General features: G+C 40.9%; 1 protein-coding gene across 2 annotated transcripts in view; it reads right to left on the reverse strand.

The window, feature by feature from the left end:
• Window positions 1-16,827: 16,827 nt before the first annotated feature.
• The window catches only part of LOC127429585 (ras-GEF domain-containing family member 1B-A), a 35,748-nt gene continuing 33,855 nt past the window's right edge, over window positions 16,828-18,720 (reverse strand). For both annotated transcript variants that reach the window (XM_051678711.1, XM_051678717.1), the window contains exon 14: window positions 16,828-18,098. In XM_051678711.1, coding sequence (XP_051534671.1) covers window positions 18,074-18,098 — 25 coding nt within the window. In that variant the 3' untranslated portion in view covers window positions 16,828-18,073. The remainder of the gene's footprint in view (window positions 18,099-18,720) is intronic.

The following is an 18,720-nucleotide window of genomic DNA, read 5'->3' on the forward strand; positions in this document are numbered from 1 at the left end:
AATGGTAAAGGTTAGGGGATCCTCCCAAGCTTTTCATCTACATATTATAGATATTAATTTTATTATGAGGGGCTTAGGCACTGACGCAAGACACAACATTATCTCATGTCATACAAATAGCAAAGAGAGAGAGAGAGAGAGAGAGAGAGAGAGAGAGAGAGAGAGAGAGAGATTGTTGGCCCCTGTGATTTAGACTTAATCAATCATTTAGAGGCACAGTAATACCGGATGGCACCAGCACCCCAAGAGTGTGCAATATGTTCTTTCCTGTGATGTCATTCTTCGTGGTCATTCATTGATGTACAAAATAAAATAGGATGTTCTGCAATTCACTTTGGGCTAGAAAAGTACAATAGACACTGTACACTCCCACCACAGAGAAAAATGTGTACAGTCACAGTGAAAAACCTCATAGCAAACCATACAGATGCCCAGATTTACATACATACATTTTGGTGGTTCAACACCAAGTATGCAAATTCAAATAAGAAAGTTATTTGTTTGTATTCAATTTCGATGTTGAATTCATAGGATATTTGTTTATGTTTCTTTCGTTGTATCCATAAGAGATTCATGTTATTTAATTTAGAGAGGATGTTTACAGTTAACAGTTGGAAATATGCTCCTTGTTAATTTAGCTCAACATAAAATAGGAACATATGGAAAGAAGAATAACATTTTTGCTCTTTAACGATGTATTAGAACTATACTTTGAACTGTAGTTCACATTAACATCGTTTTGATGGCACTACAAACATTACACCTGTTCTTCCGTTTTATCATCTAACTAAAACATGTTCAAGTATGGTGTTTAAATGTTTTGAAAAAGCCTACCGTTTTCTTGTATAGGAACTCTTCTTCAACGTTACTCAGTAAAGTAGAAGAAAATAATGGAAAGACAGTGTTGTGTCTCCAGCAGTCTCCTTGTCAGCGCAGTGTTCACACGCGACACACAAACAATCACTGTTCATCATGTGTCATTTCTCCACAATAACTACATGTCAGTTAGCAGTCGTGATTTATGACAGCAGAATATTTTAATGATTATCTCTCTCTCTCTCTCTCTCTCTCTCTCTCTCTCTCACTCTCTCTCTCTCTCAAATTCAAATTCAAATGAGCTTTATTGGCATGACTAATTGTACATTGTATTGCCAAAGCATTTATATGAGCATGAAAAATAAAAATGAACAAAGTAGATCAAATTCTGTACTGAACAAGTATGGAAAAACAGAAAAAAAAGAAAAGAAAAGAAAAAACAGTGTATATACTTTCAGTGGTGTGTGTGTACAAGAGTTTGTGTGAGTTCACATGTCTTTGTGTGTGTGTGTGTCTGTGTGTGAATAAATGGGTGCATCACTGTTTGGTCGACTCTTCCCTCTTTTTGTGGCAGGAATTGATGTACTTTGCTGCTAGTGAAATGCAGTCTCTTTGTTCACCAATAAATATTGAGCCTGTGTATCATTCTTCAACTTTTGAAGTTGGGACAAATAATTTCAAATTTGGGAAAGAAGTGTTTTCGAATTTCATTATAATTAGGGCAGGTGGTTAAGAAGTGCAGCTCTGTTTCTATTTCTCCTTGGCTACAGTACAGGCATAACCTGCTCTCTCTGGGCATCCAGCTCTATCTGTATCTGTCCTTCTCTATAGACAGGCTGTGGTTGCTCAGTCTTTACCTTGTCATGTTTTTCCTCAGTTTGTGGTCTCTGACTGTGCTCAGGTATTCTGCTGTCATGTAATCTCAGTTTAGGGCCAAATGACATTGTAGTTTGCTTTGTTTTTGTGTTGTTTCATTCCAGTAAGTTAGGTAGTTTTCTTTTTGTGCATTAAACATTTGGTTGGGCCGGATTCTGTGGATGAAGGTGTCAGTGTCCTGAGGCTGATTATTGTTAGTCACGTTAGTCTGTTTGTGAAGCCTCAGGACCAGCTGAATGAGGGGACTCTTCTCAGAGTTCACTTCATGGTTTTTAAGGGCTTTAAAATGATAAGAGTTGGGGTCACTCAATTTTAGATGTTTCCAAAATTTAATGGCTCTTTTCTCAATGTGGATTAATAGAGGGTATTGGCCTAATTCTGTCCTGCATGCATTATTAGGTGTGTTTCTCTGTACCCTAAGAATGCTTTTACAAAACTCTGTATGCAGGGCTTCAAACTGATTTTTGTCCCATTTGTCAAATTCGTGATTTAGGGTTGGACCCCAAACTTCGCTGCCATATAGTTCAATAGGATCTATGACTGATTGGAATATTTTGAGCCAGATTCTAATTGGTATTTCAAATTGGATACATTTTTTAATGGCACAGAACGCCCTTCTTGCTTTCTCTTTCAGTTCATTCACAGCCAAGTTGAGGTTTCCATTTGCACTGAATTTCAAACCAAGGTATGTGTAGTTTGTGGCATGATCAATTTTGATCATACCAAGGGTGAAACTGTATTTCTTTCCATGACATCTGGGTCTTTTCTGGAATGTTAGAACTTTAGTTTTAGTTGGGTTAATCGTCAGGGCCCAGGTCTGACAGAACTGATACAGGATGTCCAGGTTCTACTGTAGACCCTCTTCTGTTGGAGACAGCAGGACCAAATCATCTGCATAAATGAGGAACTTTATAGTGGAGTCATATAGTGTGAGGCCAGGAGCCTCTAACTGTTCTAGTAGTTTCACCAATTTATTAATGTATAAAGTTGTGCTCAAAAGTTTGCATACCCTGGCAGAAATTGTGAAATTTAGGCATTGATTTTGAAAATATGACTGATAATAATTTAAGGATAGTGATCATATGAAGCCATTTATTATCACATAGTTGTTTGGCCCCTTTTTAAAACATAATGATAATAGAAATCACCCAAATGGTCCTGATCAAAAGTTTACATACCCTTGAATGTTTGGCCTTGTTACAGACACACAAAGTGACGCACACAGGTTTAAATGGCAATTAAAGGTTAATTTCCCACACCTGTGGCTTTTTAAATTGCAATTAGTGTCTGTGTATAAATAGTCAATGAGTTTGTTAACTCTTACGTGGATGCATTGAGCAGGCTAGATACTGAGCCACGGGGAGCAGAAAAGAACTGTCAAAAGACCTGCGTAACAATGTAATGGAACTTTATAAAGATGGAAAAGGATATAAAAAGATATCCAAAGCCTTGAAAATGTCAGTCAGTACTGTTCAATCACTTATTAAGAAGTGGAAAATTCTGGGATCTCTTGATACCAAGCCAAGGTCAGGTAGACCAAGAACAAAGAAAAACCCACAGGTAATCTCAGGAGAAATACAGGCTGCTCTCGAAAAAGACGGTGTGGTTGTTTCAAGGAGCACAATATAACAATACTTGAACAAAAATGAGCTGCATGGTCGAGTTGCCAGAAAGAAGCCTTTACTGCGCCAATGCCACAAAAAAGCCCGGTTACAATATGCCCGACAACACTTTGACACGCCTCACAGCTTCTGGCACACTGTAATTTGGAGTGACTAGACCAAAATAGAGCTTTATGGTCACAACCATAAGCGCTATGTTTGGAGAGGGGTCAACAAGGCCTATTGTGAAAAGAATACCATCCCCACTGTGAAGCACGGTGCTGGCTCACTGATGTTTTGGGGGTGTGTGAGCTCTAAAGGCATGGGGAATCTTGTGAAAATTGATGGCAAGATGAATGCAGCATGTTACCAGAAAATACTGGCAGACAATTTGCATTCTTCTGCACGAAAGCTGCGCATGGGACACTCTTGGACTTTCCAGCACGACAATGACCCTAAGCACAAGGCCAAGTTGACCCTCCAGTGGTTACAGCAGAAAAAGGTGAAGGTTCTGGAGTGGCCATCACAGTTTCCTGACCTTAATATCATCGAGCCACTCTGGGGAGATCTCAAACATGCGGTTCATGCAAGACGACCAAAGACTTGTGCATGACCTGGAGGCATTTTGCCAAGACGAATGGGCAGCTAAACAACCTGCGAGAATTTGGGGCCTCATAGACAACTATTACAAAAGACTGCACACTGTCATTGATGCTAAAGGGGGCAATACACAGTATTAAGAACTAAGGGTATGCAGACTTTTGAACAGGGGTCATTTCATTTTTTTCTTTGTTGCCATGTTTTGTTTTATGATTGTGCCATTCTGTTATAACCTACAGTTGAATATGAATCCCATAAGAAATAAAAGAAATGTGTTTTGCCTGCTCACTCATGTTTTCTTTATAAATGGTACATATATTACCAATTCTCCAAGGGTATGCAGACTTTTGAGCACAACTGTATATTGAAGAGGGTCGGTGATAATGGGCAGCCCTGTCTCACACCCTGCCCTTGAGTGAAGAACTCAGTTTGTTTATTGCCAATTTTGATTGCACATTTATTGTTTGAATACATCGTTTTTATGATGTTGTATGTTTCGCCCCCTAAAGTTTAGACTTTTTCTCTCTCTCTCTCTCTCTCTCTCACACACACACACATACACACAATTTCAATTTTCAATTTTAAAGTACTTTATTGGCATGATTGTGTTTACATACAATATTGCCAAAGCACTAATACACAAAACAGATAATGATAAGACAAATAATAATAATAAAACAATAACAAATAACAATACAAATAGAATTAAAATAAGGTGCCAGGTAATGACAATAAAAAAATAAAAACTATAATAACAATATACACTATACAATATAAAATAAAATAAGCATTTAACAAGACATTATGAACATGAAAATAAAAATACTGTGACTGAAGTACATTAAGGCAGTAATTGGTTTCTGAGGGTGTGCATCTCAAAAATGAATTTTGCTGCAACTGATGCATGATTGTTCTCTCCCAGTAACACTTGCATTTGATCTGTTTCTGCTGAACTGGAAAACTGTGGCATGAGGTTTGAGAGTTTGTCAAAGTATTTCTCTCTCACCTCTGTAAATTTCTCACAGTGAAGGAGATAGTGTGTCTCTGTCTCGACCTCACCAGTGTCACAGTGAGCACAGACTCGTTCCTCCTTTGGAAGCCATGTTTGTCTGTGTCTGCCTTTTTCTATGGCCAGACTGTGATCACTGAGTCTGGTTTTGGATCTCTTACAGTGTGGAGATATTCTGCTAGATTATGCATTTTGTTTAGGGCCCAATAACATTCCAATTTGCTTTGGTTTTTACTTTCATTTTCCCAATGGACCAAATATTAATTTTTGCTTTCTTTTATGATTTGGTTTATTCCGATTTGGTTTTGTTCAGCAGTGCTGGTCTGAAACTAGTGTTTGTTAGTTGTTAGTGGGTTTGTGAGTTTCAGAGCCAGCTGACAAAGGGGACTGGTTTTAGGCTTCAACTCTTGGGTTTTAAGGTCTTCATGTTGCAGTGTGTTAAGGGAACTTGAATTTAGGTGTGTCCAAAATTTGAGGGATCGTTTTTCAATATGTATAATTAGGGGGTTTCTGCCTAGTTCGGCCCGGCATGCATTAGTAGGTGTTCTTCTCTGATCTCTTAGAATGTTTCTACAGAATTCTGCATGCAGGGATTCTATGGGGTGTTTGTCCCATCTAGAGTAATCTGCCAGACAGAGTGGACCCCAAACTTCACATCCGTACAGAACAATAGGCATAATAATAATATCAAATATTTTACACCAAATTGTTACAGGAATGTCTATTTGGGTAAATTTGCCCTTAATAGCATATAATTCTCTTCTAGCTTTCTCTTTTAGTGCATTCACTGCCAGACCAAAACCCCCTGAAGCACTGATTTTTAGACCGAGGTAGTCGTAGTGTAGGGTGTGTTCTATTGCATGACCTTGAGTGAAGAATTCTGTTCTTTTATTGCCAATTTTAACTCCACACCTGTTGTCCGAATACATAGATTTGATAGTGTCGTACATTTTACCCCCAATGCCGGATTGCGGAATTTTATAATATAGACCATCATGCCAAATGGAATCAAATGCTTTTTTTAAATCAACAAAACATGCATACATTTTGCCTTTGCTTTTTTGATTAACGTGCTGGTTGACTATCGTGTGTAGCATGTGAATGTGGTCGGTGGTGCGGTGGTTTGGTAGGAATCCAATCTGATTCTTACTTAAGACATTGTGCTTGGTAAGGGAGGCCTGTATCCGGGCGTTTAGGATACAACAGAAAGTCTTCCCCAGATTACTGCTCACACAAATGCCTCGGTAGTTATTGGGGTCGAATTTGTCTCCACTCTTATATAATGGGTGTATTAAGCCCATACTCCAGGTGTCAGGAAAGTAGCCAGTTTGCAGAACCAGTTTGAACAGTTTTAACAAGGCCTCCTGCTTTACTGCAGGGCTGTGCTTCAGCATTTCTGTTCTAATGTTGTCTAAACCACATGCCTTTCTGGGTTTTAGTTTCTTAAGTGCATCTGTCAATTCTTCTCTGCTAATCTGATAATCTAAAGGGTTTTGGTTAATTTTTTTATTTTAGATTCCAATTGACTCATCTTATTTTGCATGTTTTTCTGGACAGGTGTGAGATTTTCTGGAGAAATTTCTTTGAATACGTTTTTAAAATAGCCTTTCCATAATTCTCCGTTTTGTATGGCTATGTCCTGGCTGTGCTGTTTATTCAGACTGTTAAATTTTTCCCAGAACTGATTATTATTAATTGAGTCTTCAATTTCATTAAGAGTGTGGTTTAGGTGTTGTTGCTTTTTGTGGCGTATTGTATTTTTATAATCCCTGAGTGCTTCACAATAATTTTGTCTGGTTTCAGTTTTATGTGGCTCTCTGTGTTTTTGGTTAGAGAGCTGGCTGAGTAGTTTTCTTTTAATTTTACATTCTATATCAAACCAAATTTTATCCCCAGTTTTTAGTTTAGTTTTCTTGTTTGTATGGAGTAGGTTTGCTTTGATTGAGCACCTTTGATAAATGTAATTTATTTGTTGTACTGCAGAATTTACGTCAGTCTTGTTAGCCATAAACTGTGTTATTTGAAATCTATTAATTAGGTTGGACATTTCTTTGGAGCTAATTGCCTTAAGGAATTCGGACTCATATCTTGGGGACCATTTTTATGTTGGGTTTAGTTTGAACAGGTTGCTGGGCCCTTGGTCTGTTCTTTGGTGTTGGATTTTCTTTAGGAACACATTAATTTGACAGTGGTCTGATAAGGAAGACTGTGGTCTGACAGTGAATGCACGTATGTAGGAGGGGTCCATGTCTGTAATGGCATAGTCGACTACACTAGCCCCAAGTGCTGAGCAGTATGTGAATCGACATAAAGAGTCCCCTCAGATCCTACCATTAAGCATATACAGACCCAGGCCTCGACAGAGACACACTAACTCCTTACGGTTTTTGTTGACTGTACTGTCCGGATTGTTCCGTGTTGTAGTGGTGGGGGTTAGATGAGCGTTGGCTTTCAGTATGTGGTTATTCCCATGGGTATCTATAATGTCCGATTCTGAGCCTGTCCTTGCATTTAGATACCCACATAACATCACATTCCCCTGGGCCTGGAATTGGCTGGTTTCCGTCTGAAGCTGATCAAAATGATCTCTGATGGAGGTATGTAGGCTGCGCAAATGTAAAGGTCCTGATCTTTTTTGAGTTTAAGCCAAACAAGTGTTGAGTCTTTTTTCATGATTGATAGGTTGTTTTTTAAAGTCTCTTTGTACCAAATGATGACCCCACCAGAGTCTCTTCCGTGTTTCACGTTATAGTTTTTAAGTGATGGCAATACAATTTCCCTGCATCCTAAAGGGCAGTGACTGTCCACGTCTGATCTGCACCATGTTTCTTGCAGAATAATGATGTCCTGGTTATAAATGTTTTTCAGAAACTCTGTTTTTAAAGTCTTGGCCCCTAAGATTGTGGAGTAGAGGCCTTGAATAATGCAAGAGCTTATAATGAAAGAAGTCATTGTGAAATAAAATGAGGTGTTTTGGTGGACCAGATGGCTAACCGTCATGGTTACTTTCGTAACCTCTGTTCCCTGATGGAGGGAACGAGACTTTGTGTCGATGTAGTGACACTAGGGGTCACTCTTGGGAGCCACAAACACCTCTGATCTTTTTTGTTTTAAAAGGCCAATGAGAATTGCTGAGTGGAATTTGCATGCCACTCCCCCGGACATACGGGTATAAAAGGAGCTGGAACCACTCATTCAGGTTTTGTGCTGAGGAGCCGAGATAAGGTCCCGGCCATTTCAGCAGGTAGTTCAGCTTTGTGGCAAGTGGGACACAACATCTCGTTCCCTCCATCAGGGAATGGAGGTTACGAAAGTAACCATGATGTTCCCTATCTGTCACTCACCTGACGTTGTGTCGATGTAGTGACACTAGAGGTCCCTATACAAAACGCCACAACTAACTGAAAGGTGTTACGTGAAGTGGCGGAGTGTGACGGGCAGACTGCTGTGTGCCACGTAGTCAGCGCACCAGGCCATCACGTAACTTCCCCAATGCTCTTTATGAGCGTCGAACAGTCCTTCAGGAACAAGTCGACTGCCCAACAAATAGGTGGACAGGCTAGCCCAGCCGAGGCCTCTTTTCCTTCTCTTTTCTCCCCAAAAAGAGTGGAATTTGCTAACTGACTGGGAGTCCTACATGTCTACATCGGGGGGGTGTCACTCCCAAGGGGAAGACACCAAGGAGACCACACCCCGCCCAAAAAAAGGGGGGGGGGTATTTTGAGTGGAAATACATCACATGGTCTTTACCGAGCCTTGTCGGAAGTATGTCACGTGGAGAGGTCCCATGGTAGGTCCTACCCAAAGGGGGAGGAGTTTCTACAAAGCATGGCGACTGGGGGCAGAGGGGCTCCTGCCCAGGGAAGACACCGTTTACCGACAGGGAAACGATTTTCACATGGGGTTGCCTTTGGGGAACCATCGCATGCGGAGCACCTACCTCAGTACAGGGCCTCATTAGCGCACTTACTGAGCCGGCAGCGAGTTTCTCCGCAAACTTGACTGCCACAGGGCTAAGGAGGAAAGTCATCCAGGGATCACAGTCTGTGAACACTATTGGGAGTCAAGAGCGCATGTCTTCCCCTTAAGGGAGGGGAAAGGCGCTATGCACAAGCGGTACACTGGCCAGTTGTCCCAGAACTTACCTGCTAGTGCCTTCCACTACTCGGGAGAAGACCGGCTCAACCTGGAGATTGTAGAACCTCACAAAGGTGTTGGGTGCTGCCCAGCCCGCTGCTCTGCAGATGTCTGCCAAAGAGGCACCACTGGCCAGGGTCCAGGAGGCCACCATACTCCTGGTAGAGTGGGCTCGTAACCCCGCAGGGGGTGGCACGCCTGAGCCTGATATGCCATCGTGATGGCGTCAATGACCCAATGGGCGATCTTCTGTTTGGATACAGCACTTCCTTTCTGCTGTCCACCAAAGCAAACAAAGTGCTGCTTGGAGCTTCTAAAGCTCTGCATGCGATCTAAATAGATGCGTAAATCTCACACTGGACACAGCAACGCCAAGGCTGGGTCTGCCTCCTCCTGGGGCAGCGCTTGCAGGTTCACCACCTGATCCCTAAAAGGGGTCGTGGGAACCTTGGGCACATAGCCCGGTCGGGGTCTCAGGATCACGTGAGAGTAACCCGGACTGAATTCCAGGCATGATTCGCTGACAGAGAATGCCTGCAGGTCCCCTACCCTCTTGATGGAAGTGATGGCAGTCTTCAAAGAGAGTGCCTTAAGCTCATCTGACTCCAAGGGCTCAAAGGGAGCTCCCCGTAGACACTGAAGGACTACAGAAAGGTCCCACAGGGGGACGAGGCGTGGTCTAGAGGGGTTCAACCTGATGATCAAGTCATGCTTCCCCAAATACTTACCATCTACCGCATCGTGATGAGCCGAAATAGCGGCTACATACATCTTCAAGGTGGAGGGGGACAGCTGCTCCTCCAACCTCTCCTGCAGGAAGGAAAGCACCGATCTGACTGCGCATCTCTGGGGGTCTTCGTGTCGGAAAGAACACCACTTAGTGAACAGATGCCACTTCAAGGCATACAGGTGCCTCGTAGAGGGAGCCCTAGCCTGAGTGATCGTGTCTAACACCGCGGGCGGTAGGCCACTTAAGTCCTCCACATCCCATCCAAGGGCCAGATGTGGAGATTCCAGAGGTCTGGTCGCGGGTGCCAGATGGTGCCCCGTCCCTGAGAAAGAAGGTCCTTCCTCAGGGGAATTCACCAAGTGGGGGGGGGCTGTCGCGAGGAGCATTAGATCTGAGAACCATGTCTGGGTGGGCCAGTAGGGTGCTACTAGGATGACCTGCTCCCCATCCTCCCTGACCTTGCACAGAGTCTGTAGACCGTAGAACCTAGGCCTTAGCCGTCAGGGATGACATAAACCTACAGGCCCTGGACAGGAGTTTTGTGCACCTGCGCCAGGTGGCAGCACTCTGCGGACATAAGTGCACCGCGAGCACCTTATCCACCTGGGGATCTCCAAATACCCCCTGGCCGCTCCACCATCGGGGGTAGCGAGAGCGGGGGAGCTGAAAGATCGGGACCGGGCAGTAAAAGGTGCCTCCCATGATCTTGTCAGCTCCTCATGCACTTCCGGGAAGAAAGGAACAGGTGTGGGGCGTGGCTGTGGGCGGTGGCCTGAGCCTAGGAACCAATCGTTGAGCCGCGAGGGTTCAGGGGGGAGTGGAGGGTCCCACTCTAGCCCGACGCTTGCGGCCACCAAGAAAAGCATGTCCGTCACTTCCGCGTCGGCCTGGGAAGCCCAGTCAAAGCTTCCACGTCCAACTGGACGAGCCCGCTCTCCGATGCTGCGTTCGAATAACTCATCCACTTCCCGGGCTCTGAACGAGAGGTTGAACTCGCCCTGAGACGAGCCGGCGATCTCGTCCGAGCGTGCGATCAGGGCAAGCGAGCGTGCTGGGGAATGGGAGGTCCGTGGGGGGATACCCAGCGGAGGTGGTCCCATTAAGGTCCCCAAATCGCTCCCAGTGCTAACCGATGTGGCCTCAAACCCGTAGGTAGAAGGACCGGCGCGGGGAGCCGCTGGAGTGGCTTGCTTTCTTACGAATGCAAGCCGTGACCACAACATTGCCATGGTCATGTTCTCGCAATGAGAACATGATTCATCCATGAACGATGTCTCCACGTGGGCATCGCCCAGACAGGTAAGACAGAAGAAAGACCATCGGAAGCGGAGAGATAACGACCGCAACCAGGAATGACACACAAATAGAAAGGCATCTTTAAAAAGATGCATCTTTAATAAGACGTTCCATGTGTGCCGCTCTTTTAGAAAGAAAATATACTCTATTAGAATATACTCTTTTAATATGTTCTGCCGAAGTGCCCAGGGGCATTCTCTGCAAACCACAGATGCAGAGGGGAAGAAGCCGCTGAAATGCACCATAAAATCTAGCAGAGAGAGGTGAATGAACTCGGCGGATGAATTCAGCTCAATTAATTGAACCGCTTGGCTCTGAAGAGAAAATCTGAATGAGTGGTTGCATACCAGCTCCTTTTATATCCGTATGTTCGGGGGAGTGGCATGCAAATTCCACTCGCCAATTCTCATTGACCTTTTAAAAAAAAAAGATCAGAGGTGTTTGGAGCTCCCAAGAGTGACCCCTAGTGTCACTACATCGACACAACGTCGAGTGAGTGACAGATAGGGAACCCAGTATTCTACAGATGAGATGTAGAAGATGTCTCACCTTTGTAATGTCTGAGGAGTCAGTGTGTATTTTGCCCTTCACTACGTCAGCATAAGTGAGCTGCTGTGAATGCGGGAAGGGCTGTGCTGTTCTGTCAGGTGCCTCCTGTTGTTGTGTGTGAGGGTCAATGTTTGTAGGTTGACTGGAGCTGGGCTGAGAGGTGTTTGGTTGGGCTTCAGTGTGTTGTGGTCTGGTTGGTTGCTCTCTTCTTACTGGAGTGTGTCTGGTTTGTGGGCCCCTTTGTGTGGTTGAAAGTTGGTTACTGCCATGACTGTTGGAACTTGTACGCCAATGTTGTGAGGGTGCAGATTGGGAATTTCTGCAGAGTGATGAATCTTTTAGGTTTTTAGCAAAGACTCTTACACTCTCCTGGCTTAGGTGCACATGGTCATATAAATCCTCAGTCATTAGACTTGGGTGGTGGGCAACGTTGATGGCCGTAAGGCTGGAACATGCAGTTGTTATCCTCTGGTTGACGCTATTGATCATGTCAGCAGGGTAGTCCGACCTGTGTAGCAGGGTTGAGATGGTGATGTTGGCCTGCGGGAATTCCCTGCGAGCCTTCTTAGCCACTCTTACAACACAGTCTGCAACTCTTTCCCTCTGGGTATAGAGGTCGTTGGTTCCTGTGTGGATGATGATGTTCTGTGGGTTATGCAGAGCGGACTGACAGAGGATTTGGAGTGCGCTGTTTGTTGTGGGGCACCAGAATTTGCCAACCGTGTGTTTAGGGAAGAGCTTTCGGTGGTGCAAGAACTTACCATTTGAGTCTATGAGAATTGCTGTTTTTAGTGTAGTTTCCGGACTTGAGGTTTCTGAGAGTGCTTTGGTGTGTGGTGAGGGGTTTGAAGGTTTTGTGTTTGAGGAGGATTGCGCTGAGCTGGCTGTGTGAGAGTGCTGTCTCTGGTCTCCTGACTGTTCTCTGTAGCAGGTTGCTCATTGTCTTTCTGTGAGTCTGTGGATGAGCAACTGAAATGCACTTTATCAGTGGTTCAGCTTACGCTTTCCAGTTTTTCATTAATGCTATGAATAAGTGTGTCTTTTTCCATCAGGTCTTTTCTCAGTTCAGACACTTTTTCATTTAAATTATTGTTGTCTTTTAGGAGATTCTTTATTTTCATCTCCAGCAGTCCTATTGTGGTGCTGTATTCTTCTCTGAAAGCCTTTAACTCCTCTCTTAGATGTTGAGAGGTGTCAGTTTCTTGGAGTTTGCTTTCTTTGAATTCAGTGATTTCCATTTCCAGTTGGGAAAGGCACTCCTGAATGCACTGAATAGAAACTGTTGATCTGGGTGTGTGTGGGTATAGAGGGTCAGTTTGTGTGCGTGACGGTGAAGCTGTGACCTCCTCTGCTGCTGTTGCTGGGGGGAGAGAAGACTTTTCCTTCTCAGCTAGGACTTTTAGTTCAGCAAAGTCTCTCTCAAATTGCTCAAGTCTGTCCTCTGAGCCCTGGACCATTACAGTGCCATTGTGATACAGATTGATGTTGAACTTTGGCATAGTGTCCAGATACAGTTGTCTCATGGCTCTATTTCCACCCATTTTTAGGTCTTTAAAATTTAGCAGAGTGCTGAGTGCCAGGCATTTGGATACACTGTATAAAAGAGCAGGTCTGTTTTTACTCTTCTGTCATTTATTTCCATGAAATCTGCTCTGAGAGTTTCTGGGAATTCTATGATTAATTTAGTTTTACATTTCTTTTTTGCTGGTTACTCACTGGTTACTCTCTCTCTCTCAATTATATATTGTTTCTTTTTTTCACCCAAAAAGTTATGCTATTTAAAACAAGACTAAATACATGTTTTTGCATTTGTCCCTAAATCATATAGACTGTACTTGTATGAGAGTTATAGAACATTTTTATCCACATTCATGTATCCTGACAGTCATTTACACTATGAGGGAACATTATTTTGCATTTAGTGCTATTTCAGTAATCCCAGAGTCAGCTGAATTGATTTAAAATCATTTACGTGAATCAGAGCCAATGAGTTACACCAGAGAGGCTGTAGCCTCTGGCAATGGAAATGGCCAACATCTTTCAAAGCTTTCAGTCATTTACACTGTGCATCACATACTTTTACCAAATATTGCAGTGAGTGCTCTGCTGAACCACAGCAGCAGTGCCATAGAACACTAGGTTAAAAATTATGAAACATCTTGAAATGAGTTTAATATAGTTCATATATATTTTATTTATTTGATGAAAATTCTCAGCTCGACATGGTGATAGTCTGACAGTAGATGGAGTCAGAGGCCTATTTTTATTTTTCCCATATTACAGCTTTTCTCAAATTCTGAAACACATTTCTCAAAACCACAAAATGAAAACTACAAACATAGTTTTGCAAACCTTACATTTTTAGGGCACTTTATATATATATATATATATATATATATATATATATATATATATATATATATATATTGCTATCCTGAGATGCGGATTGGCGCTGTTTTGGCGGCACGAGTGGGAGCTACACAATATTAGGCAGGTGGTTTTAATGTTGTGGCTGATCGGTATATATATATATATATATATATATATATATATATATATATATATATATACTGTGCAAGGTATATTACTACTAGATTTGTAATCTGGTCCTGTTACAAATTACATGACTAAAATTGTAGTCAATAACATAATGTAATCTCTTGGATTACATTTTTAAAGTAATATAATCTGATTGCTTTTGGATTACTTTTGAATTACTCTGACCTACAGTAATTCTTGTTTATTTGATGTCACATGCATTTGAATAGGAAAAGCTTGTACCATTTTGACATAATGTTGCTTAAATGCATTAAAGGAAACGTGCTTAATGGATCAAAATATGACTTGATTTTGTGCGTGTGTGTTTGAGTGAAATAAAAAGACTTAAAATGCTCTTACTCCAACAATTTTGGCATTTCAAATGACATCTATGTGCTTTAACAAGTCAGACCAGTAATATTTGTGAATTAATGTAAAAAAAAAAAAAAAAATTGTCAAAAGCAAAAGCACATTCATGCACATTTTTGAAGCAATACAAAAGCAATTTGCAAAACTAAAACTAACTTTACCACACTAATGCAATCGGTTCGCCATTTGTACCGTTCCATCTTCAGTGTAATAATGGCTGGTGTCTAGTATGTGCAATTTACTGCCAGATTAATATGTAATCCATAAAAAAGTGACTAATTTGATTCAGAAAATTGTAAAACGTAATTTAATCTAATTACAAGTACTAAATTTTTGTTATCGGATTACATAATACATAATTACATTACATGTAATCTGTCTCTACCAGCACTGTGTGTATGTATATATATATATATATATATATATATATATATATATATATATATATACACACACACACAGTATATATTGCCATTGTTTGACATTGTGATGGTTTTTGAATGAATGTTTCTTTTGGAAAATTCCATTACGGTTTTGGATATTTGACCAAAAAAAACAAAAACAAAAAAAACAAAACTTTTTGTTCTAGTGATTGTAGTGCCTAAGCAATTTAGAAAAACTAATAATTGAATTTGGGCCATCCTCAAAACACAGTGGTGCACCAAAAAGTGCCAATGCCATTTTTTTTTTTATATATATTGTATATGCTATGGAAATGTAGATTTGCATGTGAAATGCAATATAGATTGATCATGTTTTTAAAGTAAATAGATACAGTATAGGAATATTCCTGGTTCAAAACCAGTGAAGCTCAATCGACAGCATTTGTGGCATAATATTGATTACCACAAATTATTTCGACTCATCCGTCCTTTTCTTAAAAATAAATAAATAAAAAAGCAGCAAAAATCAAGGCACTTACAATGGAAGTGAATATGGCAAATTTTTGGAGGGTTTAAAGGAAGAAATGTGAAGGTTATAATATTATAAAACCAATTACATTAATTCTTCTGTTAAAACTCATGTATTGAACTGTAAAGTTATTTAAATCATCATTTATATAGTCATTATGGAGTTTGTTGAGGTTTATTGTGCCAGCAGTCATATCACCCTGTAGCTCTAAACTGGTTGCACAATAAAGTTAAGCAGAGTTGAACATGGTCAGTACCTGGATGGGAGACCTCCTGGGAAAAACTAAGGTTGCTGCTGGAAGAGATGTTAGGATGGGGACACTATACTGTAAAAGGCCCCTTCCTTCGGATGAGACCTTAAACAGAGGTCCTGACTCTCTGTGGTCGTTAAAAATCTCAGGGCACTTCTTGTAAAGAGTTGGGGTGTAACCCTGCTGTCCTGGCCAAATTCCCCCCATGGGCCCTTATAAATCATGCCCCATTAATGAATTGGCTCGATCACTCTACTCTCTCCTCTCCACCAATAGCTGGTGTGTGGTTCTGGTTCTGTCACATCACTGCTGCACACTGGTGGTGGTTGAGGAGAGTGCCATGTTCACAGTGTAAAGCACTGAGTGTAGTATCAGAAAAGTGCTATTTAAAGAAACATTCATTGCCAATGAAGTTGTAAAATTGGCTATAACTTTACACAGAAAAGATTAGAAAGCAATTTATCACACTAAAATCATGTTACCACACATACTGTTTACGTCTTGTGGCTATTTTGAAACAGAGTATATTAACGTTTACAAATTGGCCCCATTTACTTCCATTGTAAGTGCCGCTGTCCTTTTTTGTGGTAATCAACATTATGTCACAAATGCTGTCGATTGAGCTTAACTTGTATTGAACTCGGAATATTCCTTGTGCAAATAAACATACAACTTATACGCTCAGAGCAAAGACATCAAATGCACAGATACCATGAACACTCTTTATACACTCTGGGATATATAATATATATATATATATATATATATATATATATATAAACATGACCGTGATTCTTTACGACAATGAATGAGGTTTCCCTCCCCCCAGAATCTTTGTTTCTTAGTTAATCTTACATTTTTCATAGTAACACTCCTAAAATTTAAAGAACTATGTACAAAAACATCCAGATAGCTTAAATTCATAGGCATTCTTTTATTTAATTCGTTTGTTTTCTTGTTCACTCCATACCGCAGCTATTCATAGGGTTCTATAATTTGCCTGAACAGTCAAAATACATAGCAATACACAGTGGTGAAAAGACATGATATTTACATGATAAAAAAAGAAGAAAAAAAAGTATGTGTTTGTGGAAAGGTAGTTAGGAAACAAAACGTAGACGACATCTGCCGCCATAAATTAACATCATTTTGTGTGCTAGTACCGCCATATATTTTTTCCCCTCATACAACATTTATAAACATTATAAAATATGAGGGCAATATCTGATTGCTATAAAACATGTACCTAGTACAAAATAACAATATACAATAAAGCTTGTAAATATCATTCAAATATTTCAAAACAATGAAAAAGACAGACAAGACTACAGATATGAACAAATAGACAAATAAATAAAAGGAAATCAGAAAATAATAATAAAACAGTAAAAACTAGCACAGGTATAATAAACCTTCGTGTAGTTGCTTACAAAATCCTTCATTAAAAAAACACTATCCCCAATCTGTATTGTGTACATCTGTTTCACCACCAGAGGACGACATAACATCATCATCGTCTATGGTATGGAGGTTTCCTTCTATAAATATTTCCTTCACGGTGTAGAAATAATGGCTGAAACAGTCTTTCCTTCAACAGTCAACATATATCTACAGTAAAGCCATGACAACACATTAAAAAAAGGGAGGAAAAGGGGAGCTTTATGCTGGCGAGTTATCACAAAACAGGTTCCACCATTAAGGAATTGACATATTTATTCACAAAGCATCCAGTGCATTCGGCGACCCTTGATGGGTTTATCACTCACACATCACCGGTCACTCACAGAGGTTAGAGCAATGCATTACTAACATCTTATATGCATAAAAAACTGACAAACACAATATCAAAATATAGTGACAACATGAATCTATACTTAAATTAATGTTGGGTCAATAAAAATCTACAGTACTGGAACCCAGTACACAATGCTGGTTTATCTTCTTTTTTTTTCTTCAACCTGTTCCAATTGAGTTTGCCAACCAGCAGCATACTCGTTGAGTCAATAGAGAGGAATAACACAAAAATGTCTGGGGAGAGTTTGCATTGACAACATTTGGATTACTTTTGAACAGCGTAGATTGGAATTGGTTTGCAGTCAAGGGACATCCCCAAGTCATTTCTCCTTCTGCTCAAAACAACTCTTCATTATAAAGAGGGAAAACAGGAGTAGAAAATTCTACACAAAAGAGATGAAAAAGCCTGAAATATCCAGTATGAAAGACAGAAAGAGAAGGGCCTTGTAAAAAGATGCTGCTCTTTCCAACATAATGCATCATTCAGCAAAATATGGATTGTCTTCTCCCTTGAAAAACAGGGATACTTCTCACTTTTGGAGGGGGCAAAATGGGGACACAGCTTGCTTGTCAGAAGGTTCACTTGATTCACAGGATTATGTCCTGTTCAGCAAGGTTGACCTACAAAGTGAAAGAGTTGTCAAATGATTAGAATGGACAAATAAAATGTAATCAAAATAATCTTCCCTCCAATGTTTTGTGCTTATTTTCTATTACAAGTTTAAATGTAACAACCTGCCTAATTACACAGTGTTACTTCTTATTACAGATTGTATTTCAGACCCTGGGTGGGGGAGGACTGTTTGGGCTAGGGATGTGCAAAACGATGTTTTATCAAATTCGACCAGTGTTGACTGGGCTACTACTATTTCTTAAGAAAGCCCTAAACAACAAATCTAAAACTAGTCAAACACATTAATTGAGTCGACCAGCGTAACCTATCCTTAATAAGGATAAACTGTACAGTTTTTTTCTCAGGTGCTGATCCACGTCCAGCTTTCTACACTTGATTCCAAAGTCCAAACTTCAGACTAGCAATAAAAAGGCAAATCTGCCCTATGGATATTCTTCTTCATACACATCAGCTGAATTGTCTTTTCCTGGTAGCTCTGCCCTGTTTCCTGTATTGTGGAGGTTTACTATCTATCTGAGAGGCATGCTAGCACTGAGCAGGGTGGAGCACGATCTGCTGATACAGACAGAATCTGGTTCTGTGACAGATCCTGTCGCAGTGGAAAGAAAA

This window comes from Myxocyprinus asiaticus, chromosome 3, assembly GCF_019703515.2.
Source record: "Myxocyprinus asiaticus isolate MX2 ecotype Aquarium Trade chromosome 3, UBuf_Myxa_2, whole genome shotgun sequence".
NCBI lineage: Eukaryota > Metazoa > Chordata > Actinopteri > Cypriniformes > Catostomidae > Myxocyprinus > Myxocyprinus asiaticus.